This window comes from Pezoporus flaviventris, unplaced genomic scaffold, assembly GCF_033815535.1.
Source record: "Pezoporus flaviventris isolate CSIRO_AGI_PZ_B2104156 unplaced genomic scaffold, CSIRO_AGI_Pfla_v1 ptg000005l, whole genome shotgun sequence".
Taxonomy (NCBI): domain Eukaryota; kingdom Metazoa; phylum Chordata; class Aves; order Psittaciformes; family Psittacidae; genus Pezoporus; species Pezoporus flaviventris.
In genome coordinates this window covers 1,573,770-1,593,497 of record NW_026892553.1, presented here as the reverse complement: position 1 = coordinate 1,593,497, position 19,728 = coordinate 1,573,770, and the positions used below count along the sequence as shown (strand labels likewise).

Here is a 19,728-nt window from a genome sequence, read left to right as displayed (position 1 = left end):
GTTATCTATCTATCCATGCCATCCCCATGCTGCCAGGAACCATTTAGGAGCACAGCTCCTGTTCAAGGAGCACATGCAGCACCACAGAGCAGGTAACTTCTCCAGGTGAAGCAGTTGGGCAGGTGACCGGCTCTGCCAGCACAGCCAAAGAGAATTCCAAGGACTGAATTCCAAGAGAATTCTACAGTAAGGGCATTGGGATCTCAAGAGGTTTCAGGTCCCATCCTGACGCAGAGCTGGGTACTCTGGTAGGGCTGGCCTCGCCAAGACAAGTTCTTAGTTGCGTTTTCCTCCTCTCCATTGAGACGAGATAAAATGCCAGTGAACCTCATCAAATACTAACCACAGAGACTTCATTATCCCCTGCCTCCTCTGACCACTGTGGCAAGCCATGGACTCCTTTCGCAGGATGCCGCCTGTGGGACCTAAGCCCAACCACCCCAAAACGAGCGGTGCCACCCCAGAATGCAGCTCCGTGGGAGGAGGGCGGAAGAGGCTGAGTTAGGGGCTGCCATCGCAGAGGGAAGGGCTCGCTCGGGGAAGGGGGCAGGAAGGAAAAACGTCAGAGCGCAGAGCTCTGCCAAGCGTTCGGCGCCGCTTCCGGCAGCAGCTCTGCGGAACTCAATTAATGGGGAAAAATCTGCGGCTTCACATCCCATCAAAACACCGACAAAACCACGCTCCGCTTGTGCAAAACGTAAAACCCATCAGAACGAATCCCTGCTTCTGGAGCAGGTGGGAATGCCGTGGAGCAGAGGAGCAGGAGAGGCAAGGCACCACCATCATGGGCTGCCGCAGGATGGCTGTGCCCGAGCTCCAGGGACAGTGTGACCCCCGCCACGGCTTCCTGCGCTGGAGGAAGAGGTCTGGGGCACACCCAGCTCCTGCCCAAACAGGCTCCATTGACAGAGAAAGGCAGTCCACCAAAAACCCACCTTCAGTCAAGTCCCTGCCTGCACCGCTTTATAGCAAGGTCACAGCTAAGAGCATCCCTGTGGCCAGGGCATGGAGCGTGAGGCACAAAAGCTTCTGCTTACCAGCAAGCTCCAACCTTCCTCCTTCTTGATCACTCCTTTAATCCCACACTATGTGTCCTGCCACCACCACAGGGATCTCTCCCAGCAGCTGAGGACTGGTTAGGGAGGACACAACAGGGAACAACACACGCACCTCACAGACACAAACACATCATCACCCAAGCCCTTCAGATGCACGAAGAACTCCAGCTTCATCTCAGTGTCATTCAAGTTAAGGAGGCACCCAGAAGAGAGCCATGGAAGAGCAGAGGACCATGCAGACCAGGATTCACTCCCACCTGTGGCTGCAAGCAGACAGGGAGGAGCACTAGACCAGCACCTGCAGCTCTTCTCTCTCTAAAGCTCTCTATGATATGGTGCTCCCAGGGCCAAGCCATCCGCACAGGAACCAGATGGTTTTGGGAGACACCCCAGCCACCTCACATGGACACCACTGTGCTGCCCCACAACCAGGGAGCCTGAACTAGGAAGAATGGAAAGGCACTTGCCTCCCAAGGCAGGTGTCCTCACGCTGGGGACCACGTCTCACATCTCCAAGAGGCAGAACAAAAAACATACTTCAGAGAATTAATAAACCCAGCAGTGCAGGTTTGTTTTCATAATGGGGTGATCTCAGAGAACAGCAAACACGGTGACTGTACCAGTGAAGGGGATGGGGGACAGATGCTTTCCCTGCCCCAGCATCCACATCTGTGCTGCAAAGCTTCCAGCTTTTCAAAATCAGAACAGATTCCACCCAGAACCCATCTTAGCAGGCAGGAGTGGGAAGTAAGACCAGTCTCCTGTTTCACCAGTAAACACATCTGGCACATGTATCGCAGCCATTCAAGCAGCAGATCAGCCTTTTCTTCAGCCACATTTCCTATTTGCTATGAAAAATTAATTCATTCTTTATTTGCTTTCCAGATCAAAGGCTTAAAATCAGAGCTACCAATCAGCTGGCACTTTTCCAGTTACCAAAGAGACATGGTCCTGGTATGAGTGCTTGTAGAGCTATAAATCTGGCCAACAGCAGTCTGCAGCACTTATAGCCAAAGAAACCTGACAGATGCAGAGCCTAAGGGGAAAAAGGCGGGCGCGCACACACTGCCAAAGCCAAATCCTTTTCAATCTGACACAGGGAAGGCTTTGGCACTGCTCATGCTGCCCCAGATTAAGTGGTTCTGAGCAAACACAGAGCATCATGTGCTCTGAAGGCTCTTCTTCCTCCTGTTCCTTCATGGCAGGTAACTGACCATGGGCTCGATAGCTTCCCAGCAAACACAGCTTCATGGCCCTGATTCCAGGTGATAAACAAACATCTTGTTTTAAAGAGGAAATCTACCCTCTTTAAACTGAGAGAGGGGAGATTTAGGTTATACTTTAAGAAGAAATTCTTTACCATGAGCGTGCTGAGGCGCTGGCACAGGGTGCCCTGAGAAGCTGTGGCTGCCCCATCCCTGGCAGTGTTCAAGGCCAGGTTGGACCCAGGGGCTTGGAGCAAGCTGCTCTAGTGGAAGGGGTCCCTGCCTGTGGCAGGGGTTGGAACTGGATGAGCTTTAAGGTCCCTTCCAACCCGAACCATTCTGTGATTCTATGATCTTTAAACAAAATCACTTTAACCCTTCCCAGTGTTTTCTATATCACATTTGGCAGAAACATCCTGCACCACTGCAAGGAATACACATGCCTGACGACAACACAAGTCCTGGCCAGGACATAGCAGCCGCAGCCACAGCTCTCTTCCTTGGCAGCACGCAAGGATGCATCTCCAAACCCCCCTTTCTCTGTGGTGCCTGAGAAAGGTTTAAAACTCACACAGCTTCTTTTGTGCTGACAATAATCCTCATCACCACCTTATTTTATTTACCCTCTCTTCCCTGGTTCCTTCCTCGTCTGCAATCTGGATGTCAACCATTCAACCGGTGGCTATCGCGGTACATCACCCAGCACATGACAAGCCTGGTTTGCACCCGAGCCCTGACAGAGCCGTGCTGATAACAGTTGCATTTTGTAGCTGCTCTCCATGCCGTGCGTCAGCCCCATTTCAACAGCAGGCATCAGGCCACAGGCCCCATGGGCTGAATCCCATTCAACAGATGGCATCCCATGGGCAGCAGTCAGCAAGGAGGCTATGCGAGGCACACACTCAGGGTGTGATCAAGCAGAAATGGCACCAACTGGCCTCTTCAGACAGTCTTGTTGGAAGAGTGGACACATACTGGAAAACCCTGAGCATCCAGCGAGCCTCCCAAATGCTTTTGGAGGCTGCCTACGGAACACCAGTGCTCCCAGTTCAGCCTCTTCACATCACCTCACAGCCAGCAGCAAGTCGTGGCTGGGACCACCGCTCCCAGGGTTGCCAGAGCCGAGCAGCACTGCCCATGGCCCCGGTAGAAACAGGGCCAGGAGCCAATGCGAAACAATGAAAGCCATTTACAGAGCAGGAAGCTGCATCTGCTGGATGAAACGCTATCTTCAAACAAGACGTGTTTGGATAACTCCAGTTTCATAACTCGCCTCTTCCGATGTTAGGAAATCACACTAATAAAAAGAAAACAAAATGGGGGAGAAAAAACTTGGCGTGGGGAACAAGGGAAGAATTGCCTGAGTGACAGCGGAGGTGAGCCCAGCCTGCTGCGTCTCACCCAGGGGCCTGCCAGCTCCAAGAACCTTGCACAAGAACTAAAGTCTGATGAAGTATCAACAGGAAAAGAGTTAAATCTGCACGATGGACATTGGGAGCACAATAAGTTTTGATGACCTCATATTTTACCATGTTTCCTTTATTGGGTTTGTTTTAAATGAAATAAAAGCTATCCTGGGGGAGAGAATAGATTTAGACAGAGGTCAGAATGTGGGGTCCAGCAGCACTTATCTTCATCACCTTAAAGGTAATGGAAGGAATGGCCTTGAAGAGCAGAAGGGGATGACAGATCACCTTCTCTTAGCATTGACTGCATCTTGGGCAAAGAAAGTCAGCTATTGTCTGATGTTTGCAGTGCAGAACTATGGTGATAATAAACCTGCCTGCTCCTTAAATTCCTAGTGCTAACCTGAAAACCCTACAGATACCAGAGAAGGACTTACTGGTGTCTTAGTGGGTCCCTACTTAGCAAGGAGAAGCAACGAGAGGGAAGATCAGCTCCAAGCCCAAGGCAGCTGCTCTGACCCAGCACAATGTGAACTCCCACAGCAGTGAGGCTGACCCGAATCCTAACACCAACTCTTCTTCCAGAGCACTGACAGCTTCACACCCTCCTGCTTGCTCTGACCCACCTGTGCAAAGGGGTATTTGGGGTCCCCGACACCCATGCACACGGCTGAGCCCCTCAGGACCCTGCACCTCATCCCTCACCAATCCCATGGCCACTGCTCCCGTAGCTGCCATCTCCAACAATTTAGGACAAGGAGCCAAAAGCTGAGGTCATTCGGCTCGGGCTGCTGGACCCCTCCCCAGAACCCACCTCCTCTCCCCACCCACCCCAGTCCAAATATAAACTTGCTTACAGGAAATGCCTTAAAGAAAAGGCACCTCCCTGAGTCCTGAAGAATGCCCAGAAAATAAACTGTCTCTGGACATGAAGGAAATGGCTTTTTTTTTTCCCCCTTTTTTTTCTTCCTGTTAAATCACACTGCAAAGCAGCTTTAACCCTTTCAGTCCCTGCTGCAAACTGCCATGCGCATGCCTCAGGCCCTCAGGGAATTCCAGCAAGTTCCTATGCTCTGGACTGGTGATGCAAGAGAAGCCTCCTGCCAGAGGTCCCTGTGTCCTTGCAGCATCATCAGGTCTTGAGCAAAAATGGTCCAAAATCCATAATCCAAATGCAAACTCTCTGATAAGGAAAGCACCAGACCCTGAAAACAGGCTCATAACCTGGCAGCCGCTCTTAATTTTGCATAAATGCAGGCTCCATTCCCAACGCTGCTGGGCAGAGGAGGACTTCACATGGCTGTTTGCGTTACTAAAGGTCCTGCACCACTCCACACAGCTGCACCTGCACCCACCTCCTACCGCAGCCTGTCTCCAAGAGCACGTTAGTCCTGCCTCCCCTACCATGCTCCCTAAGGAGCTGTGCCATGCCGCCCTGCAGCTAGAAATGCAGTTCCCAAGCTTCCTGCGAAGCGCAGGGACAGGGTTCCCGTGTGGAAAGTGCCATTAGAAAGCAGCAATGAGGAAGGCAAAGCAGCGCGTCCCAAACTATACCCCCTACCCTGGCAATAGGACCCCTAACCCAGGAGCTCCCTGCACAGCACTGCCTCTGCTCCCACCAGGGAGTAAAGCGACACGCGGGCTTGGGAAGTACAAATGCTGGTTTCATACCAACGTCTCTACACAGCACACAAGAAAGGAGAAATCCAGGAACTCCCAGACACGGAGAGGCAGCTGCCTCAAAACAAGGAGGCTCCAATGCAAACCACCCAGCACAGGAAAAAGAGAGCTCTCCCTCGGCAGTCCTTCCCAGGACCTGAAGCAGCACCACAGTACATGGAGCACCATCAGAGAGCCCTCCATGGCACTGCCAAGAGCACAGGCACTGCTGGAGAGATCAGTAACGGGGCAGGACCGTTAAACAAACTCGGTGTCAAGATTCAGCAGTGCCCCCCTGCAGTCACAGGTCACAATATATAACCTGTTATCTCTCTTCTACAGAGGAGAAAGCCTCTCCTGAAGCGGAGTCAGGAGCAAAGCCAAGAGCACAGCCCAGCTCCCTGCATTCACAAAAGCTCTTCCTTTGTCACCAGACAGCAATGCCTCCCTAACCATGCCCCTTAAAAAATGTATATTCAGGGCTTTAAGTCTCAGACACACGAAGTACCCTGATACAATGCAGCTGCTGCTGCAAAACGCCAAAAATACTTGTTACCGTTTTTTCTTGTTGACCAGCAATGGAAAAGCTGTGCTGCAGAGGTGTGCACAGGGCCCAGGTGTGGGGAAGGAAAGCAGCGGGCTCAGCTGCCACTTGGCTGGAAAGCAAGTGTCCATCCGGAGCATAGGTCAAGGGTTCAGCAGGAGATCACGCCTGCCTCCCGAAAACAGAGGCAATTTCTGCCCAGTCCGTGATGTTTTGCCTGGTGCATAGAGGTGCCCAGTGCAAACAGCCCTGGTCCCTGCAGGAGAAGAGCCTGCACAAGCTGGCACTTATCCTGGAGAGCGGTAACAAGTCTTCAGAGAGCTCCAGAGCATAAGGATGCTTCTTCAGTAGCCAAGCAGGGCCCAAGAGGTTGGTTTGCTCCTCTGGCTCTGATGAGACAAGCTGTACAAGGAAATCCAGGGATCATTTTGGTCCCTAAAACCTGTGGAGACGACCACATGGAAAAGTGCTAAGGAAGAGCAAGCCATGCAGCAGATCCATCAGTCAAGGATGGATGTTTCCAGCAGCTGAAGTCTGCAGTAATGTCTGCTGGACATTACTTGGTGCTCCCACCGCTGCACTGTGCCTGGGATACACATCACAACAGAGGTTTATGCACCACAGAAACTAATGAGGACGTTTAACTGCCTGTCAAGAAACATTCCCTGCTTCAGACTACCAACAAAAGATCAGAATAAGCAACATTTCTGACAGAAGACAAAGAGATTTAGAGATGCGCACAAGGATGCTGAATGAAGTAAAAGGGAGGGGACAAACCATAAGGGGCTTGCTGTGGCCCATGAAACCAACACTCATAAGGAAGGTGTCCAGCAACAACAGGGCAATTCTCTGTATGGGAAAACGCAGCTGGAATGCCAGCCCTGACAGCCCATCATCCCGCTCTTGCCCAATGACACTGATGAAACGAGGTCGTGGCTCAGCGTCACCGTCCCACAGCCTCATGACACCACTGTCATGGCCATTTCCAGCTTCACTGTGAGCAGCAGAGGGAATGACACACACACACACACCCCCACCCCGAGCTGCAGCTCAGTGGTCTGCAGCCCCAGAACCACTCCACCTCCCTCCCCAGCCTGACCCGCTGCCTCAAGCCCAGCCTTTAGCCTAGTGCTCGCAGCAGAGCATCCTCCTGTTTGGTCCTTTTCTTCCTTCCTTTTTTCTTTAAACTCTTGCTCTCTTGTCCTCCCCCAGCCCCAGGCTGAGCCGCCGGCTGCCAGCCACCCAACTCTACAGGCATGGGGCCCTGGCTCCCTCCTGCACAGCCCGCAATCATAGGAGAGCCTTGCAGCTCAAAGACAGGTCCTTCCATGCATGCAGATTTATTGCCCTGGCTCTACCATCACCCCCTTTCCAGCTGGGGGCCGTTGGTCTGACCTCATTCCCCCCCCAGATCGTGCAGCAGCACCCAGCAAGGGGTGCAGCGGAAGCGTTTTGTTGCCATTCCTAGAAGGAATGGGAAGAGAATGTGACTCCTCTGTGCTGCACCAGACAAAAGAGCATTCAGACACTGAACTTGTGCCCTTGACAGCAGCAAAAATATCCCTGTAAAATTCATGGTGGGGAGAAAGAGAATAGAAACCCATCATGTAGCTTTGCAGATGGAGTGTACTTGAGCAGCGACACAGCTGTGGGACAGAAGCACCCTCTCCCGCTGCCACCAGCACATGCCTGCATGGACAGTGCTGGCAGCACGGAGTCCTTAACAGTTTTAATCATAGAATGCCAGACTGGTTTGGGTTGGAAGGGACCTTAAAGCTCTTCCAGTCCCAACCCCCTGCCACGGGCAGGGACCCCTTCCACTAGAGCAGCTTGCTCCAAGCCCCTGTGTCCAACCTGGCCTTGAACACTGCCAGGGATGGGGCAGCCACAGCTTCCCTGGGTAACTTCTGTGCCCCTGCAAGTTCTGAACACAGCCAGTCAGCCCCACTCCTGAAGGGCACAGTGAGGCTGTGCTGGCCTGGAAGGCACAGGCTCACTGTGAGTCCCATGTGCACGTGTTGCAGTCAGATGCTTTTCACTCCTAGATAAAGGGCAGGAAATCCCCCAGCACACCCAGCCTCCGGTGCACTGAGCCCCTTGGGTTCAGCAACATGCCATCCCAGGAGGAGCCACCAAGCAAACTCCTGCTCCCAACTAAGGAATGGGATGCCCAAGCCTTGACTGAAGGGTCCAAGGAAATCCAGGTGCTCACCCCAGGACTGTGCTGCCCTCTGGCCTGCACCAGGAGCTGGCTGTCCTGGGAATGATGCTGACTGCTCTGTCAGCCCAGGCGCTCTCATCACATTGGACAGATGGGGGGCAAAGAAATGGCAGAGCACAAACACACCCTGCTGAAGGCTTGTCCCCTCCTGTGGTACCCTGGGCTGTGACACTGCACATCTCTGCCTGAGTTCGTCCAAGGCAGGTAGCATGGGGGGACAGAGCAGGGAACCCCTATTCTGCTGCTGCTGCCCCTTTGCTCTTCCCACACACACAGGTCATTGAGTGGTAGTCATCACATCCATCCCGATGACAGCCCCAAGATCCCACCGCCTTCCCTGCTCCAAGCACCGCAATCACAGCCACAGCAGTGAGTATCTTCTGCCTGGCTTAGGTTCCATACTCCACAGGATTGTTGGACCCAGCTTAAAGGGGGTCCAGGACCCAGCTGGCACCTCAGCTGCATCTCCCATGCATGGGGTATGCCACCAAAACACAGCCTGGCCAAGGGGTTTTGGCAGCCCCCCGATCAGCAGCAGCAACCCATGACACAGACCAGGACACCTCAGCAGAATGGACACCGGGGAAGCCACAGAAGGGGATGGCTGAGCACGGCCGTGGGACAGCACAAGGAACTCCATCTGGATATGTGGCTCCGTGCAGCAGGACACAAGATAGCTGAGTCCATGGGGAAGGTCCCCCAAGCTGCTGCACTTGCTAAGGCCCGTTCCCAGTGCCAGCCGTTAACATTAACTCCGCCTGTAACTGGCACTGGGTGACAAGTGCCCTTTTCTGATAAGGGATCCTCCACCAGCTCAACAAACAGCTCCGCCGCTGCGCGCTGGGCCAGCGTGCCCATGTGGCACGGCAACCCTGTCAATGATTAACAGAGCAACAGAGGGAAGAGCAGCGGGCCGGTGAGACGGGCGTCACGGCCGAGCAACCAGAGATGGGAGCCGGACACCCCAGGACCCAGTGGGCTGGGGTCTAGCAGCCAGGATCACCCCCAGTGGGACAGTGGAGGAATGAGCATGTAGCAGAGCAGAGCGAGACCAGCACAGCTCCACACCGCTGACAATCCCTTGGGCAAGTAAAGTGCCAGTTTAATCAGAAAGCAAATGAAAACCTGCGAGCCGCCCTTCCTGCACCTAAGAAAGAATTTCTTGCTGGAAATGCAGGAACAGATCCTGTCTCTTCAAATTCCCACACCCGGCCCCGGCAGCCTGGAAAAGTTAATATAATTATGCAGAGGTGACTTTCAGAAAGGCTCACACAAGAAGGGTTATTGTGGCTCAATCATTAACTGGGTGAGAGACCCCCGGCCTTACTGGAATGTGCTGCCGGTCCTCTCTGGAGCACACGGGAGCTCTGCACAAAGGTTAACGGACGGCTCCTCTGCCACGGCCACCGGCCTCAGGAAGGCTCCAGCTGCTTTCCAGCACAGCCTCTCTTCCAGTGCTTAAGTCCAACCAAACACCTCCTTCAAACCTCGTGGTGGGGCTGGAGAAGCATGCAGACGAAGGAAGGCTGAGGGATGAGAAGACCTGACTTCTACACAGACATTCCCCTGCTATGAGTGCCTCTGCTCCCACCTCAGCTCACCCCAAGCAGTGCCGACAGCACCCACGGTTCAGGGTGCTCCTCTTGGAGTGCCACAGCAGGACCGGCACAGCACCGCATGGGGTAGGAGGTTTGGCAAGAGCAACAGCATCCCTGCCTTTGCAGCCTGCATGCTGCCCCTGAAAGCCTTTTACAAGCAAAAAAACAGCTCAGCTGTCATGCCTGGGCTCTGGCCATCCGCTCCACCAATTCCAGTGGGCAGAGGGATGGAGCAATGTCTCGATCACCAGGCTGGTGGAGATAGAAGGAGGTGCCTGTGTTGTGGGATGCATGCTGTGCCAGGGAGGGGAGCCCAGGCCAGGGCTTCGGCAACAGCTCCAGAAAGCATTTCCTGCCTCCAGCACACTGCAAGAACTGGAGAATTAACCTCCCACATACATCTGAATGCAAGAGCCCTTCCAGAGCCATGCAAACTGCAAACCAAATCTGCAAGCCCCTGCAACAGGCAATCAGTCTCAGGCTCTTAGGAATGAACAGTTTAGGGAAGGAGACCCGGTTCTCCTCTCCACTGGGGGATGATTTACCCTGTTCCCAGGAGGGCAGAGCCACGGCAGTGCTGGTGCCAGCAGCTCCCTCCTGCCAGGCTCTGCTGCAGCACAGAAGGACCAGTTGACCTGCCCTCAGCGCTCCCCACCACCAGCACCCGGTGCCAGCCAACTTGCCAGCCTGCTCCTTCGCTGCAAAGTCACGCAGCAACCTCTGCTATGCCCTCAGGGAGAGGGCAACCTTTCCTTCCCCTACCCGATTTCAATTGACTTTGAGAACCTTCAAATCTTTTTGAAATTAGTACAAAACCAAAAGGGAAGTACTGAAGTGCCCCAGGCACGACCATATTTTGTTCTCTTACGAAACTAAATTGCTGGCAGCCTGTTCCATGCATAGGCTCAGGTTTGGACATTTGAGGCAACGCAGACAAGGAATGCTTAACAGAAGTGCGATTGGATTTACTCAGTGGGTCTTTTATTAGAAAAGTATTTCTCAGAGGAAGCACGAGTACATTAGTGAATGCGAGCGCCTCCTCTGAAGCCAGGTTTGATACCTGCTCTGCACTAGGACTTGCTGTTTTTTCACATAAGGAAATTATTGATGAGGTTTTGGCATAAGAGTGGGAGCTGATTGTTGATGGGGGGGGGCACTGATGGGGTTTGAGCAGAGCGGTGCTCCCTGCACAGCTCTCAGCGAGGTGTGGAGCCCACTGGCACGCATGCAGCAAGGGGCTGCTGTGCCCGCTCCAGCAGCACTGCTACCACCCTGCGCTGTGCTCCGGGGAAAAGGTAAACAGCAAAAAGCACATTCATTGATAAGAATTCAAGTATGCACGTGGAAAAGAATGCAGGCTCCTGCCAATAACATCACGATACGTGCTCTGACACCCTGAGACTGTACGGGGGTCTTGAAAAGAGGCGGCTCCCTGCCCTCTGCACCATGGAGCCGTTCCAAAATACAAACCACAAAACCAAACGCACAAAGAGCCGGTGTTTAAGTTAGGCACGATCAAACAACCCTTGGAAAAAACAGCCTCTCACCTTGGCAGCACGTTCGGACAGATTAGTGCTAGCTCACAATGTGACAAACTACGCGCACACACCAAACCTGACCGTTTGTACCGAAGACAGAGGTCTCCAAAAGAGACAATCAACTGGAAACACGTACCCACAGCACCAAAAGCCAGAATCCAAGCCCAACCTTCCCCCGCGAGAGCCTGAGCCGAAGCCTCCTGACGTCAACGCAGCTTTTCCATGACCTCGACGACTCTCAGGATCGGGAGGCAAATCCGTGCTTCCTCATCCACCGGTTTAATTGTCAGCAATCCCAGCTAGAGGAAGGGTGAAGGGGAGCCCTGAGAAAACCTGGGCAGCCCCATCCTCACAGCCAAGCCGTTCACATCCCCCGTTAATTCAGCATCGGCCGCGCTGGCAGGGAGCAGCTCAGCCACGGGCCGCGATGGAAGCAGCAGATTCCTGCCCTGTGCACGGCTGTGACAGCCCGGGAAGGACGGGGATCCAGCAGCAGCTCCGGCTGGGGTCCTCCTCCTCCTCCTCCTCCTCCCCGGCTGCAGCTCGCAGCCCTCTGAAATCCGCCCTCCCACCCCTCCGGCACCCCCCCCCGGCTGCTCCTTTACCTTCAGGCCGGGTGCTCCCCCTCACACCGCGCGTCCCGGCGCGGAGCAGCAGCAGGAGGGGGGGGATGCAGGACCCTCGTTCGGGCGGGCTCGGGACAGTGCCAGCCGCGGCTCCGGCTGTTGTCAGTGTGAGCGCGGCCGCGGCAGGTGCGGGGCTGCGCCGAGGAGCCCGCCCGCCCCCGGGGCCCGCCCCCCGGACCCGCCCGGCAGCGCCGGAGCCGAGCGGGAGCGGAGGGGTCGGCACCCGCACGCCCCGGCCGCAGCCGGGGAAGGGGCCGCTCCTTGCCGCTGCCCCCCGGCCCCGCTCCCTTCAACCGCCCCTCTCCCTCCCTCCCTCCGCTCCCAGCCCGGCGGCAGCACCCGCAGCTCCGGGAGCTCCGGCACAGGGACGCCGAGCAGCTGCACACCCCCCGCCGGGCTGCTTCCCGCAAAGAGCCCCGGGACGCTGCAAGACATTCTCGCTGTCCCCAGCTCTCCCTGCCCATCAAACCGAGCAGATGGCGAAAGGGGGGTGAGAGCCACTGCAAAGCACACAGAGGTGCGCAGAGGCTGCTCTCACCGGCCTCACTTCCCCAAAGTCCCTCTGGCGCTGCAGGGGATTTTGCTTGCTCGGTTGTTACTGCTCCGACAACACAGGGTAAGGAAGATCCTCTCCACAGCACACGCATCTCAAACCCGGCTTTGGGATCCCAAATCCGTGTCACACCAAAAGAGAGGCAGGCCACAAACTGTTTGCAGGAAGGAGAAGATAGGTAATAGGGTCTGGGATGCAGCAGCTAAGAGTAAAAAAGACCAATGTTTAAAGTGGATTTGAAGGAGCAAGGTTTATAGAGAAACGTGAGGCAAGAGGGCTGGAGGTCAGGAAGCACCAGCATGAGTGTGGAAGGAGAAGGAGAGGAGGCAGCAGAAGAGATGGAGGTTACAGAACACTGGGCAAGAGAGTTGATAGCAGACACAGAGCACAGATGCAGCACACGGGAACACATGCAGTAATTTGGCATGGGATGACCAGAAAAGCAGGAGAGAGACCAGGTATGTTGCAGGAATTCCACAAACAAGCTTTTCTCTTGAAATTACTGTTTGGAGAGTTGTCCAAGCACCCTAACATGCAAGGAACAAGGAAAAAGCTCTGCCTTTTTCCATTGTTTTCACAGTCTGAGAGGCTTTTGATGCACATCTCCTTCCTTCCTTCCCTAGCCCCAGGCTTCTGACCCTCCTCCCACCAGCCTCCCTGCTCCCTCACCACAGCCCCACAGCAGCCCCCCATGTGCCACAGCCCTCACCCCAGGAGACAGGCTCTGAGCAACCGGCCCCTCAATGAGGCTGTTGTTGACTTGAAAGCCTTCACACAGCTTTGTGCGAAGGAGCCTCTTGCCAGATGGGGCCAGGGGTGGGCAGGGGCCCAGGGGTCCTGCTGCTGGAGAGCACAGAGCCAGTGCCACCCCTGCGGTCAGCCACAGAACAGGCAGAGGCTGCTCATCTGCAGTAGTGGAGACCAGTGAGCGGTGAAGGCTGTGAGCACTCCTCTACAGAGGGCAGCTGGGGAGTCAAGGAACGAGGAGCCCAACGAAGCCCTGACCCCCACGAAGTATCACCATCCACAAAGCACAGCTCCTCAGCTCCTGGGAAGGGTGAAAGAAAGGGATGGAGAGTGACCAAACCCTCTGCGAACACATGATGTGTGCAAAGCCTTGGGGTGCTGACTACCAGGGCACAGCCATGGCAGATGCTTAATTCTGGCCATGTAAGTGGGAAAGTGGCAGAAAGACACGGCACCATTCCCAGCGTGAGGAGCACAGCTGGGGCAGGGCAGGGCAGAGCTCACAGGCAGAGCTCTGCGGCTCAGCTCTCACCAGACACCATGCTGGGTCAGCCAGTCACCAGCAGCACATGGATGGCCACTGGAAAAAGCACTCGGCTCAGAGGAGGATTTCCACTCATTTCCTCGTGCTAAGCAGACCGGGGAGGGCGTGGGGGCAGAGAGGCAGGAAACCTCCCGGAGACACTGAGCTATGAGCAGGCGGCACAGAGGGCAGGACCAAAGCAGCTGGTCCCAAACAGACCCCGCTTGCCCAGGGAAAGCTGAGGCAGATGCTGGGAGGAGCAGGGTTGGCACATACCGCACACTCCCCCCCACACCGCCCCGTGAATGGGCCGCATTCACACCCGGTGATATTAATAGTTCCCTGCATATGGCCGAGGAATGGTGGAGTGCCCGAGGGCCACCCCACCGCCAGCATGAGGCACTTGGTGTGCACACGCTTGAGCTCACGGGGGGCATGCAGCAAAGGGGTTAACACAGCCTGCAGTGTGCAGAGGAACAGAACAGCCCGGAGCAGGGCAGGGAGGAACACAGTGCAGCACACTGCCTAGTGCCCTGATAACCACCAGCAAGGGGAGAGTGGTCCAAAGGATGTTGCTAAGAAGGGATAGGAAAAAAATCCTACAAAGGCCCTTTTAGGATGAATGGATACTAGGAAAAAATGTCAGGAAGGGTGACCAGGCTGGGAAATTGCCATCTCCCTCTTCTTTCCAGCTGGGCACCCCCAGCTGCTTGGGACACACAGTGCTAAGCCCAGGAAAGCTCCAGTAACAGGCTCAAAGGGGACCACAGACCTTAGAGGGGACCATGGATGGAATCTCAGAAGAGCTGTGCTCACCTCAGCACAGCCCAAGCTCAGCAGGCAGCCAGGGCTGGGTAAGCAGGGCCACCTCAGACACGCACACCTAAGGAGAAGCTGGGCTGAATGCTGACCCCCTCCCCTACACAGAGCAGCATGCGGCTGCAGCTCAGCACAAGCTACACACATGAAGTTGAGGCATTTTGGGGTAATCTGTCCATGCTGCCCACACTGCAGCCTGGCTCCTGCTGCCTCCTCACCTGCCAACACCCAGAACCCTTTCTTGCTCTGGGCAAGGTCCAGCAGGAAAACTGGCTGAGGCACACAGCAGCTATAGACAAAGGCGCATCCCAAGGGACAGATCACACCAACATGCACGCTGAACACCTCTTCCATGGCTGAGAAGCTCGGACAACACCGATGCTAAAAAGATGGATTATTTAGGTTGGATTCGCAGTTGCATGGATCAGACATTCCCCAGCCTCTGAGGACTGAGCACCTCCAGATGTGACACAGGGGCACACAGCTGGAGGGGAAGGAGGTGCTTCCCCAGCCTCCAGCAGGACTCGCCACAGATCGGGGCTGGCAAGGGCACTCCGGGACACGCTGTGCTTCGCTGCTCTGCCTGCCCCGGTCTCACCAGACCCCCGGGGGCTCCATCCGGAGGCTCCCGTGGGATGAGCCGCGGATGCCGCCGGAGCGTTCGGGACGTCCCCACAGCGGCGGAGCGGGGCAGAGAGCCCCCTGCTGGCCACGGCGAGCAGCACCGAGCTCCGGGCACATGACAACGACCCCGAAAAACCAGAACCGGGGAAAGGGAAGGTGAAACAAATCCCACGAATTCCTGGGAAAACGATCTCTGCTCCAGCTGACCACCCAGCGCGAAAGGGAGACCCGTGCACCCGCAGGAACGCACATCCCGAGCAGCCCCGCGATGGCCACTGCTTCTCTTCTGCTAACAACCAAAATAAACAGGGAAAGGAGGAAAAAGTTAACGTTTGCTCTCAGGTGTATAAATAAAAACTGACCACAGAAACAAACAAGCCAGGAGTGGGTGCCCTGGGGTGAACACATTCACAAGCGTGTGCTCGGGTCTTCTTGCTTTCCTAATGCCAGTGTTAGTCATGCTCCCTCCTCTTCAATGCGGAGAACAAAAGCTCAGGACACTCACATGAAGTAGCTTCACTCGGAGCTGACCTCGTGCCAGAGCAGGGCCTGCGCTTGCTGCCCTCACCCACCTCAGGGTGCCTGTTTTACTTCCCTGTCCAGCCACTCAATGCTTGTTCGCGTTTCCCAGTCCCTCACTCTAGGAGCAGTCACCCCCACGCTGTCACTGCATCCCTTCAGATCCCCAAAAGAATCCCATGAGGAGCCCCAGGCCCAGCAGAGCATCCCACCAACTACATGCAAGCATCAAACCCACCCACTGTCACTGCTGAGGTCTCACCAGGGTTGTGCCCATGCAGAGCAGATCCACATGGCAACCATCTGCCCACTGTAGGGCCTCTCTGCAGGTCACCCAGGAGGAGGATGGCTTTGATATCCTAGTTTGTGAGTGGAAAACCAGGGCAAAGAAGTTAACTGGCTTACATGAAATGGCAGATGGAGCCAGTATCACCAGCTGCATGAGAACAGCAGGCAGGATTCCATCAATACCAAATTCCCCAGCTTCCACGGGAAGAGGGCAAGAGGGAGGAAAAGAGAAACTCAGAGGCATAAGCACAACAGCATCATTCATGGGAGCTGATTTTGTGCAACAAGGGTCCTGTGTCTGGCCCAGAGCTCTAGGCAATTAAAACAGCAGCCACAGATCTCAGAGGAACAGCGGGAATTTATCTGAGGAATCTGGATTATGTGGCCACTGCTGAACCAGAGCAAAAAGCCTTTAGCTCCTGAAGGTAAACACATTGGCGAGCAACGAGAAGCAGCAACCAGCTCAATCACACCAACTGTTCTGCTTCACCCACTCATGCCTGAGCCATTCCTGTTACACTGGCGGGGGGGGGGGATACTGCTGCTAGTCCTTGCTCCATGCAAACAGTACCACCAAGGTGACCGTGAAGGACCAGGTCCTCCAATCCAGGCAAGGGTTTGCCATGGCAGGCAGAGAGACGAGCAGCCTGGCAGAAGGGATGGCACCGTCCATGCCATCAGGGCTCACAGGCAATGCTAACCACTGCAGGTCTGCACTGGGAGTGCAACAAACAGGAAGGTTTGTGGTTCCAGAGATAACAGTGGTGGTTTGCAAGACTAAGAAAGTGGTTTCCATTCTGGTCCAACCTTAGGAAGCACGTATAGGGTTTACCAAGATCAATAGAAAGAGATAAGACACTAATTAACCTCTCGGAAGTCTTGCTGGCACAGTTGGCTCCCAGGAGTAGCTATGGACCCTCTGGGAGGCCCCCAGAAAGGATTTGTTGCTGTGCTCCCAGTCCTGTGTGGACCATCCCAAAACAGTGTCCTGCCCCCTCCATTCCCTGCCTCGCTGGGCCAAAAGCCCCTGGCTACACTCACCCTGGAAGGGAACAGTGGAGTCTGGACATGGGAGCTCTTGGGAAAACCGTTTTCTCCTCGTCTACAACAAACCAAGCTGACCTCCCCATCCCTGAGGAATAACCCATGTCCATCAGATACATTCTGGGCCATTCCCAAAGGGATTGCTTAACAGCAGGAATACTGAGTCTTCAACACAAATCTCAGGGGCAGGTAGGTGTAATTCTTCACTGAGCATCGCAGCTGACCGAAAAACCAAGCCACAGTGGTTCCTCTTTCACACAACCCAAAATAAATTGCTTTCAAGATCATTACCACATGCTGCTAATCAAATTCATCTTTAAAAGCCACATCAAACTAGCTTTAGCACTCAAGCTCCAAGTGAACAAAAATTCTTAAACATCTTAACAGTCTTAATACACAGACTAATACAAACATCATTTTGACATTATCAGATACAAAATAACGCGCTTTTCGTTTATGCAAACGGGGGGGTCTTTTCCCTCCATCACTCCCTGCTGTTTCCAGCTGCAAAGAGCCGCAGTAGCATTGTGGCATCCCCGCTGCCACACCTGAGCACGCAGACACGCAGTCCCTAGCGCGTTGCAGTGACGGGGCTCAAGGCTCCACCCGATGCAAACATCTTCCGAGCCATTGCTGACGCACCGGCAGCCCCCACCCCGCGCTGCAGCCTCCCTCGGCGGCACCAGCAGACACGACCCGTGCCGCCCCGCTCTAGGGGACACCGTGACCGCCGCGCTCGCTCCGTTCGGGACTGCAGGGCAGCATCGCCCTAGGGCTCCTCCGTCCTAGGGAAGCCCCCAGGTTCCCGCTGCCCCCCCCCCCCCTCCCCCGGAGCCGGGGCAGAGCGCGGGGGGAGCGGCCGAATGGCCCCGGTCCTGCCGGCACTCACCTGCCCGCCCGCGCCGTCCCCACCCGCAGGGACCCGGAGCCGCAGCCCGGCGGAGCCGCCGCCCGAGGGACCGCCCGGAGCCACAGCCCCCGACCGCGGCCCGGCGGCCGCCCATCGCTGCGCTCCGCGGACGAACGGGAGAGCGGCCGCGGCTCCTCCCCCGCCGGCGGCCGCCTGCCCCCGGCCTCTCCCGCCCGCTTCCTTCCCCCGACGAGGCTCACAGGCCGCCTGGTTTCCTCGGAGGAAGCCGCTCGCCCCAGGGAAGGCTCCTGCTCCCCTCTGGTGCTGCGCGGCGGCCGCGCTGCTCTGCTCAGGGACCGCAGCATCCCGGAGCGTGCTGCGTGCGAACCGGCCCCGCTCCCACCGTGCCGGGTCAATGAGGTGGCGATTCAGGTGTTCCTGAGGCATTTCAGTCTCATCAACTGAGCCACCCCGGCGCCGGTGCACTGGGGAATGCCCGCACCCCGCTCTCAAACGGGGCTGCTGTTCCAAGCGCCGCGGATATTTCGGGCAGGATTCAGTCTCTTCATTAAGAAGAGAAGGAGTTAACATGATCAGACTGGCCTGCAAACACCTCACACCTGCTTTTATTTTCCCCATCTGACCTCTCCTGCTTTGAAAAGAAAACCACAGGAGTGTTACAAAGCACCACAAAGGCCGTGTTTGCTCGCACAGCCCAGTCCCTCCTCCGTCTACAGCAAAGTCTCTCCAGAAATACAGACAGGTTATTTCCAACACAGGAAGCATCGCCTTTCTTTGCAGCAATGTTTCCTCTCTTTCTTTTTAATGCAGCTCAGATGTCAACCCTTTTACCAAAGAGACTACACTGCGAAACCTTTCCACCAGCCCTCAATGCATTTTCTCAACTCAAAGCTTCCCTCTTGATCCTTTTGGTCTCATGCAAACCACACAGAGGATGCAGATATAAATGTACTTTCTTGCCTGAAGTTTCTCTCCACTCTGCCTCAATTGTTCCTTGCTGCCATGGGAAACACTTGGCGACAGGATAGGCACAAAGCAGCCAAAGGGACCTTTTCCCACCTCGTGCCTGGCACTTCCCAAGTGCCCCGCAGCCCAGCCGACAATCCTGCTCTCTAACCAAGGCTCTTCCTTTTTGGCCTTCAAAGAAAATCGCCCGGTTCATGATAGGATCCTGCTGTTCGGAGGGGGGGGGATCTGCATTTTGTTAACTACAGGAAACAGAAAAACTTCCAGACCCTGAAATTAAAGCCCCAGAAGGAGCAGGGAGATGTGCTGGGGGATGGGGATCAGTCACGGCAGCAGCCGCCAGGTCTCAGAGTTACAGAGATTTTTATGGGGGGAACAAGGACAAGAAATGGCCTCGTTCTGTGGAGGGGCTGGAAGGGCCTCTTGCCTCTGACAAAGAGTTTCCCCACAATCGTTTATTGGAAAAACCAAAGAGGGGCCAAGTTGGTTTTGATTTTCCTTTAAAGCATTTTTCCCCGTTTCACGTTTTCAGCACTCAGCCCGGGGAGCGGGTCTCACCCAGCAGCCTGCTTTTGTCCTGAAGAGCAGAAAGGTGACGTGAGAACAAGCCAAAAGTGTTTAAAATAGCTGTAAGCCAAGATATTAACAGGAGTCCTTTGCAAGCCAGTATCACCCCATGGTGGTTCGTGTTAATTAACCAGGGATGTAATTACATGCCTGGCTCCGTGGATTTCTACGGGAGCCACCTTCCCTGCAAGCAGCTCTCTGCGGTTTGCAGAGAAGCAGCAGCAGGAAGATAGCAGCTTGTAGAAAGCACTTGGGTGTTACAAGGCACTGATGGGGATGGCAGCACTTGGCCCAGACAAAAGGGTTTATTGAAGCGCTGAAGGCACTGACCCACCCATAAATATCCCCAGGC

The 19,728-nt window shown here is 55.2% G+C and overlaps 1 protein-coding gene across 2 annotated transcripts in view; it reads right to left on the bottom strand.

Moving 5' to 3' along the window:
- The window catches only part of STARD8 (StAR related lipid transfer domain containing 8), a 55,792-nt gene that overhangs the window by 27,975 nt on the left and 8,089 nt on the right, over positions 1-19,728 (bottom strand). The window contains exon 1 of one of the 2 annotated variants that reach the window (XM_061445583.1): positions 17,862-18,016. The exons of the other annotated variant lie outside the window; for it this stretch is intronic. Within the exon in view, the coding sequence (XP_061301567.1) occupies positions 17,862-17,976 (115 nt within the window). The 5' untranslated portion in view covers positions 17,977-18,016. Of the gene's footprint in view, positions 1-17,861; positions 18,017-19,728 lie in introns of those variants that run through there. 2 annotated transcript variants of the gene reach the window in all.